The 12500-nt window shown below is 38.5% G+C and overlaps 1 protein-coding gene across 14 annotated transcripts in view; it reads right to left on the reverse strand.

Annotated features, from left to right (window-relative positions):
* Positions 1-12500, reverse strand: part of LOC135097057 (coiled-coil domain-containing protein AGAP005037-like) — a 113671-nt gene that overhangs the window by 15080 nt on the left and 86091 nt on the right. For 7 of the 14 annotated variants that reach the window (XM_063998818.1, XM_063998826.1, XM_063998815.1 and 4 more), the window contains 2 exons: positions 10408-10461; positions 8257-8342 (listed from right to left, as the gene is read on the reverse strand). In XM_063998818.1, coding sequence (XP_063854888.1) covers positions 8257-8342; positions 10408-10461 — 140 coding nt within the window. Of the gene's footprint in view, positions 1-1940; positions 2016-3958; positions 4022-8256; positions 8343-10407; positions 10462-11464; positions 11791-12500 lie in introns of those variants that run through there. The other 7 variants (XM_063998819.1, XM_063998820.1, XM_063998822.1 and 4 more) reach the window with 5 other exon arrangements.

A 12500-nucleotide genomic window follows, 5' to 3' on the forward strand; every position in this document is an offset into this window, starting at 1 on the left:
TTCACTCAAACAATTTCTCTCCTTCCTTCCTTCCTTTCTTCCTCCCATATAATTAATTTCATTAAATCTTCAACCACTTACTATTCACACAACTTAACCTAACCTACACACATACACACACACCCACACACGCACACACACACTTAGATCACTGGGATGTTTTGGAGAGCTAAGAAGAAAGGAACACTAATAATATGTGATAAATGAGAACTAGCAAAGAAAATAAACAATAAGAACTTGTGAAAAAATGGAGAGAGAGAGAGAGAGAGAGAGAGAGAGAGAGAGAGAGAGAGAGAGAGAGAGAGAGAGAGAGAGAGAGAGAGAGAGAGAGAGAGAGAGAGAGAGAGAGAGAGAGAGAGAGAGAGAGAGAGAGAGAGAGAGAGAGAGAGAGAAGTTTACAAATTCTTGCTGTGAAAGTTTAATGAGATTGATGAGTGAAAAATTTTGGCATGGAGATAAATTTTTTAAGACATCTATACAAATATGAACTATTGAAAAGGATTATGGAGGAAAAAGGATGAAATATGAAGGAAAATTAACAAAAAACAACAACACAAATATGAGGACACAAGCAAAGCGAACCCTTATGAAATAAATAAAAAGAAAAATTAAGTAGGAAGTATTGACAAAAAATAAATAAAAATATATACACAAAAAACATGAAAATGAGAAAAAATAAGTAACAGGGATAAAAAAAAAACAGCAATAAAATGAATAAACAAAAATTAAACAAATATAATAGAAAAATAAATAAAACCTTTTAATCCGAACTGCACATTGGATTAAATAAATAAAAAAAATAAATAAAACACAACTGAATAAAGCATGAAACACAAACAGATGGTAAAACAAAAACAAGGAAAGTACAAACAGACAGACAGACATACACACAGACAGCATGGGCAGACATAGAGGGGAAGGGGAGAAGCTAAATGCAGGAATGGGAGGAGATAGGGGAGAGATGGGGAGCCTAAGTGGAAAAAAATATGTTTGAGTTCCCTATGCTTTGTAAGACAGGCTGACTGACTGACTGAGTGGGGAGCTGACTGACTGAATGATTGACTAACTGACTGACTGACTGGTTGGGGAATTGACTGACTGACTGACTGACTGCATGTATGTGTGTGTGTGTTTGTGTATGAATTCCTACGTACAATTTAGAGGTCACCCAGCCAGCTATTCCCTAACAGACCTCAAAACTCATGGTGGCCACTCTTAGGCAGAACTGGGACCACACACAGACACACAACACACACACACACACACACACACATTGGAACAGCACGACTACAACCCCTTAGCCACAACCTCTTACCCACAACACTTAACCACAACCCTTAGCCACAGCCCATCTGCTTGCAACCTACAGCAACTCCTGTTAAATGAACAGGGCCCTACCATTAAGAAGCTCAGCTATATGTCTGCCTCTCTTAGTCCCTGGCAAGGCTGATGGGTGAGCCTCTTATTGTCAGGCTCATATTTTGTTTGGTAGGGTAAGTGTGGGATGTGGGTGTGGTCTTGCTGTGTGTGTGTGTGTGTGTGTGTGTGTGTGTGTGTGTGTGTGTGTGTGTGTGTGTGTGTGTGTGTGTGTGTGTGTGTGTGTGTGTGTGTAAGTTGCCCTATCTGTTACAGGTGAGGATAATGGTAATGATGAATAATGATAACAATTAAGTGCATATAACAATACATGAAAGTACAGCAAAGTTGTACACACACACACACACACACACACACACACACACACACACACACACACACACACACATCAAGAAGAAGAAACATAAAAAATAGAAATATGAAAAGAAAAAATAGAAAATAAAAAAACACAAAAAAATAAAACACACACACACACACACACACACACACACACACACACACACACACACACACACACACACACATATATAAACAGCAAACACCAAAGAAAATATGAACCACACCTGCAAGAGCCGACACATGGTGGGCAAGATGGCGTCTGCGGGTCGGGGGGGAGAGCCAAGCGAGGGCGGGGGGGACTGCACAGACCGGGAAGGGGGGGGGGGCAGATGGGGAGGTGATGGGAGCAGGGAACGGGAAAAGAGAGAGAGAGAGAGAGAGAGAGAGAGAGAGAGAGAGAGAGAGAGAGAGAGAGAGAGAGAGAGAGAGAGAGAGAGAGAGAGAGAGAGAGAGAGAGAGAGAGAGAGAGAGAGAGAGAGAGAGAGAGAGAGAGAGAGAGAGAGAGAGAGAGAGAGAGAGAGAGAGAGAGAGAGAGAGAGAGAGAGAGAGAGAGAGAGAGAGAGAGAGAGAGAGAGAGAGAGAGAGAGAGAGAGAGAGAGAGAGAGAGAGAGAGAGAGAGAGAGAGAGAGAGAGAGAGAGAGAGAGAGAGAGAGAGAGAGAGAGAGAGAGAGAGAGAGAGAGAGAGAGAGAGAGAGAGAGAGAGAGAGAGAGAGAGAGAGAGAGAGAGAGAGAGAGAGAGAGAGAGAGAGAGAGAGAGAGAGAGAGAGACCCTACTAATCTGCTTCCAAAATGATAAAAGAAAGAGTTGATTTCTAAGTGTGAAGAAAAAAGGAATTGTATTGATGCTTATATTGGTGGTGGTGGTGGTGGTGGTGGTGGTGGTGGTGAATTCTCTTAAATATACAGTAGTGATATAAAGTCCCTTATAAATAACTGTAGATTCCATTAGAGCTAAGATAAGAGAGTTTAGCTTCACTGACTCTAGCTGTTCTCTCCTGCCTTGCCCTCTAAGTAAATGGCAACTCTCTCTCTCTCTCTCTCTCTCTCTCTCTCTCTCTCTCTCTCTCTCTCTCTCTCTCTCTCTCTGACATCACATCCTTACTCACTCACTCTCTCTTAATAAAATAACTTTTCTTTAACTAAATGCAACACAACTTTGTAGCACAATATTTAACTTCTTCTTACACACACACACACACACAAATTTCATAAACACAACACAACTGCCATACACACAACACAATACAATACAAACATCACTCACTCTTGCAACACAAAACCTGAAACACAACTCTTCCTCCTCCTTCTCAAAACTCAAAACAAACTTCAATTATTCTCTCAACACAAAAGATCTTTATGCAACTCAATCATTGCCACATACAATACAAACTTTACTTATTCTTGCAACACAAAACAATACAAAACTCCTTACTGCAACACTACCCACAATACAACACAACATAAGCCTCTCTCACTCACTCTTGCAACACACTCCCTGCAACACACACACAACAGAAGCTCCCAGCAACACACCCGCCACCATCACACACACACACACACACACACACACACACACACACACACACTCACCCGGCTAACTACAACACCGCAATTACTGTAAACCAGAGTATTACGAAAACATAAAAGGGAAAAAAATAAAAAATAAAGAACATTTGCTTTGCTTATAAGCTACAAAAGCCATTTATATTTTTAATGATTCATGGATTTCTTAATTTTCTTGATTCTTTTTAACCAGGCATTTGATGATGTATTAAAAAGGTTAAATAAAAAAAAAAGATATACATAGGAATCTAATTATACATCTAAACATGCTTGTATGTGTATATGTGTGTATGTATTATTATTATCAATATGTCAACATTATTAACCTCCTGTCTTATTAAGCCAAACTATATTATTCATAAAGATTTACGTATATGCACTATATAAAGTGTACTGTCATGCATGTCATAGTCTCGCTTAACCTAACTATACTTTCTTTAGCATACATCATATATCATAGTCTCCCTAAAATTAAACTCCATTTCATTAAGCACACATCAGAGAAAAACGTATTTTTTTGTGTGTGTAGTCATGCATATCATAATCTCCCTTAATTTGACTCAGTTTTCTTTAGCGTACGTCATAGAAAACCGTATCCTTTCAATGGGTACTGAGGAAGAGGGATGGCAAAGGGCAGAGGGAGGGGGCAGTGAGGGTGCAGTGCAGGGACACCACTCACCTTGGGAGGACATCCTGGGCAGGGTGGAGCACTTGATCGCTGGCTTCATAGGCTGTTTCTCGGCTACAGTCATAGAAAACAGATTAGTCAAAATAATAAAATTGAGTCGGTGAAGTATATTAGAGAAAAAAAATGGCGGTAAAAAACGAGGATTGGTTACAAAAAAAAATAGAGATGAGAATGTAAAAATAAGTTCAAACCCACCATAGTTATTGTAATGTATCTCAGAGTGGGGTTGTTCTCTAAGGCTGGTGTTCTCAGACCCTTTGTTCTCTGTCTCTCACTCTCACACTCTCTGTCTCTCTTAGCAGGAATGTTTTCAAGAGTGTTTTTTTATCAGTTTCTTCCAGTGGTGATGTAGAATTGTTTAAACTATCACTGGTTATATAAAGACCTCTGAGAAGAGTACCTGGGTTTTCATGGGTGTTTTCTTTAACAATAAAGGATATTTGCAAAACTATCACTTGAATCATGAAAACACCCTTATACACCGCAATAACACCTATTACAAGGTCAGAAATTTTGCCAAACTGCTAAAAAACTCATGAAAATACCTTTGAAAACTCCAATAACATCCATTAGAGCCTGTTAGACTGTAATTCTATTAGAACCCACATAAACACCCTTGAAAATCCCAATAACTGGCAAGAACACCCTTGAAAACCCCAATAACTTACAAAAACATCCTTGAAAATTGCAATAACTTATAAAAACACCCTTGAAAACTTATAACTTATAAAAACCATAAAAACACCCTTGAAAACCCTAATAACTTGTGAAAATACTCTTGAAATCTCAAGGGACACCCAATAAGCACAGCCAGTTATAATGCAGAGAGGCACAACAACAGAGCATCTGAGAACACAAGTGAATGAGGCTTTGTTAACCTTGTAGGCAGCGAGCTAAGGACACAGCAAGGGTGGTAGTGTTTCTACCAAGTCACACTGCACACTGCCAAGACCCACAGAGCAGGAGCTGGGCTGTGGGCTATTTAGGGGGCTGCTGGGGGGGCTAAGGGGCTGTCAAAGGGGCTGTGTGGACTGTCATGGCGCTGGATCTATGTTTGAGAAAGTTTGCTTACTGTTCGCACTTTTACTTTCATGGGATTAAGTCAATTTCATAATGTTCTATCTTTTTAAAGTTATTTTTGCAAATTTTTGCCTTATATTTTCCACCAGGGGCTGATGGGACTAAGAGTGTGAACAAGTGTGTGCGTGTGTGAGTATGTGGCGTCTTATCTGGGCAGCCCCATGTGAGGCTGCTGACCTGGTGTATAGACAGATTGATTATTAGAGGTAAGAGTGTGTGGTACCTTGTCTGGGCTGCCCTGTGTGGGATTGCCAGCCTGGTATATAGATAAATAGATAGATTTTGAAGTGTTTTTGAGTTTTGATACAGATACTTTTTGAGGCACTATGATTGATCAGGTTCTCATAAACATTTTTTTGCTTTCCTGTTGGTGCTTTCCTGTTGATGTTATTTATAAGACACACAAACTTGTTTTCTAATTGTCTCTAACCCACCAGAACTGTTTCCTAATATCACAGAGCTGACCTGGTGTCGTCTAGCCATCTTTGTTTTCTGTAACGGTGTAGGGACCTTGCTAGGCTGTCAACTGAAGCACGTAAACACTCCTCATATAATATGCTTCAGCTACACCAAGCTTGACTCATCACAGAATCACCTCATTCAAATAAATAGACAAAACAATAAATAAACACCCTCAAATATTCAGATGCTGAAATAACTTGTAAAAATACTCTTCAAAACCCCAGTAACCCACAAAAACACCCTTGAAAACTCCAATAACTTAAAAAACCCCCTTGAAATTCCCACAAATTCACAAAAGCACCCTTGAAAACCCAGTGACTGATAAAAAAGACCCAGACCAAGCTAGACTCATCACAGAATTATAAATAAACTAACAAAATAATAAATGAAGATTCTCAAACACTCAGCAACTGGATTAAAATGAACACAGCAATAGTTTTCTTACTAATCTGCCCATTACTGCTGGAAAATATAGACTTTGGTAAACCAAATACCAAACACTCAAATATTGAATTGAAACAAACAGTATCTCTCTCTCTCTCTCTCTCTCTCTCTCTCTTTTGCAATACTTTCCCACAACACATCCCACCTACACTTAAACTAACATCATCCCCAATCACCCATTCACCCATCACTTCTCACATGTCACCCCTCACTCCCTGACCCACCAGCTCCCAGCCAGACACTGCAGGTGATGAGTCAGGAATGAGGGTGAATCAATACCTAAGTGACTTGACTGTGAACTCTGACCCACACACCCCACGCTACACCAACACTACACCCGAGAGAATTTAGTCACCCCCACACACTCCAGGTTACATCCAATGATATTATCAAAGCCAAAATCATTGTGTTTTGTATTTTTTGCACTCAGCTTAACACACTTAACTCTGCACTCATTTTAAAGCCAGGCTACACCCAGATCTACACCCAAAATGATGTGTAACATACCTAAAAGAATATAGCTGAAATCTGCATCATACTATGTTTTACAGGCATTGTACTCAGCTTAAAGGTACTCAAATCTACACCTATTCTTAAGCCAGTTTACATCTTCACCCAAACTACACCCAATATAGAGTATAATCAAAACATATTTCAAGACACTTATTCTCCAATTTTGAAAGATATTTTTTATCTTTTATTGGGATTGGCACCTCAATTAGTGTTCCCCCCTCTCTCTCTCTCATTTTGCTGACCTTGGCCAGTGTCCATCTTACATAAAAACATTAAAAAAAAGCATCATATTGTGTTTTCTGGCTATTGCACTCAACCTAACAGATCCAAAACTACACTCAATGTACACCCAAGCCCATACAAAATCAAGTTAGCATTATATGAATTGTTTTGTATTGTGAATTAGTGTACATAACATACTTTCCTGTCCCATACATATTCACTGCAAGCTGTACCCAACAAAGAATAATCAACACAGCATCATATTCAGCATTTTACAGTGTGAATCAATACACTTTTCATATTTTCAGCCCCAGTGGTTCAAGGTAAAATACACCCAATATACAGAAAAGTATAATTAGGGTGCATTCTTGTTAATTTGTAATGTGAACTAGTATACTTCTAATACCTTCCAGTCCCACACAGATCCAAGACAAGCTACACCCAATGTACAAATATTTGGGTGTATATATTTTTTTTTTAGTGTGAATAAGTGTAAATTTAATACCCCACAGGCCCACACAGGTACTAAACAACCACACCCAACATGAAAAAAAGCATAATTAAGTCTATTTTGCAGTTTTATAAGTATACTTTTCACATTCACAGCCCCACACAGCCCTGCAAGTCAAGCTACACCCAACATACAGAAATCATGGTGCATTTTTTAACATACTTTTCATACTCTCCATCCCCACACAAATCTATACAGTACACCCAATATACTAGAGGTGTATTTGTCACAGTACCCAGCTAAGCCACAGCCACAGCCCCTGCCCTCCCATGCTGGGTATTACTATGGGAGGTCACAAGGTCACATGATAATACCTCTAAAGCCACCAGTATTTGGTGCCAGCACACACAGACACACAGACAAACACACACAGGTAAGTAAACAGTGAAACACACACACACACACACACACACACACACACACACACACACACACACACACACACACACACACACACACACACACACACACACACACATACGTACTCACGCACAATATCAGAGGATTGTGTTTTGTGTATGTGTATGTGTATATGTGTGTGTGTGAGTGTGTTGATTTGAGATATACAAGGAATAGAATGGATCTTTTTGTAGCAGTAGTAGTAGTAGTAGTAGTAGTAGTAGTAGTAGTAGTAGTAGTAGTAGTAGTAGTAGTAGTAGTAGTAGTAGTAGTAGTATGTATGTGTGTGCATGTATGTGTGTGCATGTGTGTGTTGATCCAAGACATACATGAAAATTTAATATATCTTCTTTGTAGCAAAAGTAGTAGTAGTAGTAGTAGTAGTAGTAGTAGTAGTAGTAGTAGTAGTAGTAGTAGTAGTAGTAGTAGTAGTAGTAGTAGTAGTAGTAGTAGTAGCAGTAGTAGCAGTAGTAGTAGTGGTAACGAGAACACCATTACCTGCAACACTTGAAGCTCAAGGTAGAGACTGAGCAGTGACTGTCTGAGGGAAGGATGGGAAGGAAAGGAGGAGGTAGTGGTGGTGGTGGTGGTGGTGGTGGTGGTGTGTCAGGAGGGATGGGGATGGACAGAACACACAGACAGAGCCACCATGGGTTACCTGCAGGGACGTGCTGCTTTGGGGGGTGCTGAGGTCAGGCAGGTCATCGCTGAAGGAAACTGACTTCTCAAATGATACCGATTTTTCTGTGGACGGGAAAAAAACATGTGAATCTCAGTTTTGTGGTATAGTTTGAATTTGTTTATACACATTGAGTAATACATGCAGTACTGTATATGCATGAGTGGGTATAGGCAACGAATGGCCACACATCTATGTATACTGAGTGTTACATATGAGCACATGACAAGACTGGTTCCTCTCTTGCAGACGAACACACACACATACACATACACACGAACACACACATATATCATTCGTTATATAGAGATAGATAGATAGATGAGCAATACACACACCATGTCAATAGTAGTAATAGTAATAGTTAAGTAACAATGGTAATAGTAGTAGTAGTAGTAAGACAAACATACGAATTAGTCAACATAAAAAATATTAAAAACTTTGAAAAAAAAAGTTTATAAAAATTGATAACTAGACTTCTGAATGGCTATTTAAGGGGCACTGTGGGGGTGTGGGGGTGTGGGAGGCATGCACAGTCCTCATCCCAGTGTAGCAGCAGCAGCAGCAGCAGTGGCAGCAGCAGCAGCAGCAGCAGCACTAAGGTGACTAGTGAGTGTGTGTGAGGCTAGACTGAGAGAGAGAGAGAGAGAGAGAGAGAGAGAGAGAGAGAGAGAGAGAGAGAGAGAGAGAGAGAGAGAGAGAGAGAGAGAGAGAGAGAGAGAGAGAGAGAGAGAGAGAGAGAGAGAGAGAGAGAGAGAATCACTGAGGGATATATGCACATAGATTGAGAGACACTGACACACAGACAGACAGAAGAAAAACAAACAAAGGAGGAATAAAAGCAAGAGATAAAAAACAGAAAGACAGAAAGAAAAAGAGAATACACAAAAGAAATAGACAGATAGACACAGAAGCAGAAAGACAAAGAAAGCGAGAAGTAAAACACAGATAAGACAAGCAGAGAAAGAGACAAAGATAGAAAAAAATATAAATAAACAGAGAGACAGAGAGAGAAAAAGAGAGATAGAGACAGAAAGAGATAAAAGAGACATGAGTTTTCTAATCACACACACACACACACACACACACACACACACACACACACACACACACACACACATACAACATACAAAATACAAAAAATACACTTGGCCTTTTTAAATCTATCATACAATTAAGAACTTTGTTGCAATTAATATAGATTAGTACATTCAGTTCTTAGAGAAAAAGTAAGTTAGTAATGCAGCACGCACGTAACTTCTGGAGCCAAAAAAGTAGTAGTAGTAGTAGTAGTAGTAGTAGTAGTAGTAGTAGTAGTAGTAGTAGTAGTAGTAGTAGTAGTAGTAGTAGTAGCAGTATACATGACACAGAAGTATGTACAGATATATAAAGAAATACAGATGTAATAGTAATAAGAGTAAAGTGTGTTAAGTTACATATTCATTCTTTAAAATACGTAGAGACAGAGACAGAGACAGAGAGAGAGAGAGAGAGAGAGAGAGAGAGAGAGAGAGAGAGAGAGAGAGAGAGAGAGAGAGAGAGAGAGAGAGAGATTTATGATGCTCAGAAACGCATATCTTTCGTGCTTAAAAAAAGAGAAAAATAAAGAAAAAAAAACTTACAGAATTATGAGAGAGAGAGAGAGAGAGAGAGAGAGAGAGAGAGAGAGAGAGAGAGAGAGAGAGAGAGAGAGAGAGAGAGAGAGAGAGAGAGAGAGAGAGAGAGAGAGAGAGAGAGAGAGATGAAAAAAGGAACATTAAAAATTCCACATACCGAAAAACTCTTGCAAGAAAAGACAATAAAAAAACACCGAAAAAAAAAGATTTACGTCGAAAAAAAAGTCTAGATATTCAAAAAAGCAATCATTTAATATAACTTCTACATATATATATAATTTTTTTTTTTTGATAGTAGGGGGAAGGGACTTTTTTTGGGGGGATGGTGGTGGTGATGGTTAAGTTTTAATAATAGCTTTTAATATAACTGTGATGGTGATTAGTGTGAATGTTAGCTAGCAATAGTAATAGTGATAACAATAGTAGTGGTGGTGGTGGCGGTGGTGGTAGATGGGAAAAATAGTAGTAATATATAGAGCAAAAGGCAAAAAAAGGCATGGCTGGATTACTGTACCTCTCCCCTTGCCCAATTTTGGAGGTTTTGTGTCAGGCCGAAGATATGAGTCGTCTGAAAGTATGAGTTAGGTTACTGGCTTGTACCCATTCCTCCCCATTCCCTCCCATGCACCCATAAAACTAACTGCTATTATTTACATCACTACCAATTTTTTCTCTCTCCTTTTTATTGCTGATTACTGTTGGTTTTTTGATTCCCCCATGCACCCATTCCTTCCTCATTCCCTCCCATGCATCCCGATTGTAAATCTAAGCCAATATATTTTAATTTCAACCTTTTTCTTTCTTTCTTATACTCTTATGTATTTTTGCTTTTCTTTTATATTTTATCATGCACCTATTCTTTTCCCATTCCTTCCCATGCACCCCCATTATAAAACAACCCGTTATATTTTAGACTTCTACCTTTTTTCCTTTTTTTCTCTCTTTCTTACATGTATTTATTATTGTTACTATTATTTTATTTTGTCATGCCCCTATTCCTCCCCCTTTCCCTCCCATGCACTCATAAAACTAATCTTTATAATTTAAATCATCATTTTTCTCTCTCCTTTCTTATACCTATTTTTGTCTTTATCTTCTCATGCACCCATTCTTCCATTATTTCCCCATTCCCTTTCATGCACCCCCATTGTAAAATTAACCCATTATATTTTTGATTTCTACTTTTTTCTTCGTTATATCAAAATTTTTAGTTATTGTTGTTTCTCTCCTTTTTTAAATAATTATATTATTTTCTTTCCTGTTCTCCCATGCACCCATTCCTCTCCCACTCATAAAATTACCCCATTGTATAATGTTTACCCATAATATATAAATTTCTACCTTTTTATCTTTTCATTATACACCCATTACAATATTAATCCTCCCCCTCACCATTCCTACCCATGCATTTCTCATATTCCCCCTTTTAATACCCATTCCCATTGGGACCCATTATATCTATCTCAGTCTCTTCCATTAGAAACATCAGGAATATAAGTTTACTAATGGCTGTGGGAGAAATATATAAGGGACGATTCAAGGAAATAATTATATTTTCTAATAGTACTTACAAGTTTGATATTTTTTTCTTTATCAATCATTCTTTTTTCTTCTTTTTAGGTGGTGGAGACAGTTTGTCTTTTCCTTATTTTCTTTTTTTGTATAAGGTGATAGAAGCAAGGAAATGCAATGCAGAGAAAGAAAATAAGGAAGAGATTGATAACTTTCACTGTTGAAAAGACCAGAGAGAGAGAGAGAGAGAGAGAGAGAGAGAGAGAGAGAGAGAGAGAGAGAGAGAGAGAGAGAGAGAGAGAGAGTATGCATTCCTTCTCTCTTCCTCCTTTACCATTTCTAAGTGAGAGAAGACAAAGATGGATTTCTGAACTCTCTCTCTCTCTCTCTCTCTCTCTCTCTCTCTCTCTCTCTCTCTCTCTCTCTCTCCATTCATTGTTGCATTTAGCAACTTTACTGAGACAAAAAAAATAAAAAATTAAAACTTGATTATTTTTTTCTTTGGTTTTCTTAAAAATCGCATTTTTTCCTTTGTCTTTGAGAAGATACATTAACAGGAAAAAAATGGTTTGTTTGCTTCTTAGTTTGTTTTTCTTCTATATCACTCTTTTCGTTTCTGCTTTTGTTGATCTCTCTCTCTCTCTCTCTCTCTCTCTCTCTCTCTCTCTCTCTCTCTCTCTCTCATACTGCTCCTTGCAACACTAGAAACGCAACACTGCACTGATTCCTGCAATACAATAGCAAAACTGTTATTCCGAAAAACGTGGTGTGCAATGATAATCATAATAATAATAATGATAATGACGCTGAGTGAATTGTGTTTGCCTAGGCGGAGGCTGCGCGTCAGCTGATCGTCTGTTATGGTATTCCTTATTGTTTTGGTGCCAATAGACTATCTCAGTATCAGACCTTGACTTCTAATTTATGAAACTACATTATTTTTGGGGTATTATATATTCAAGTCTTCTAGAAGTTGACTAGAAAAGAAATGATCGTACTTTGAGTTTTATCAATTAAGGCACAAAATACAAGATGTCCCAGGAATATATGAACGACACGCTGCACGTGTATATCCTTAATTTCGCTGTTAAACCG

The sequence above is a fragment of the Scylla paramamosain genome, unplaced genomic scaffold (assembly GCF_035594125.1).
Source record: "Scylla paramamosain isolate STU-SP2022 unplaced genomic scaffold, ASM3559412v1 Contig11, whole genome shotgun sequence".
Lineage (NCBI taxonomy): Eukaryota > Metazoa > Arthropoda > Malacostraca > Decapoda > Portunidae > Scylla > Scylla paramamosain.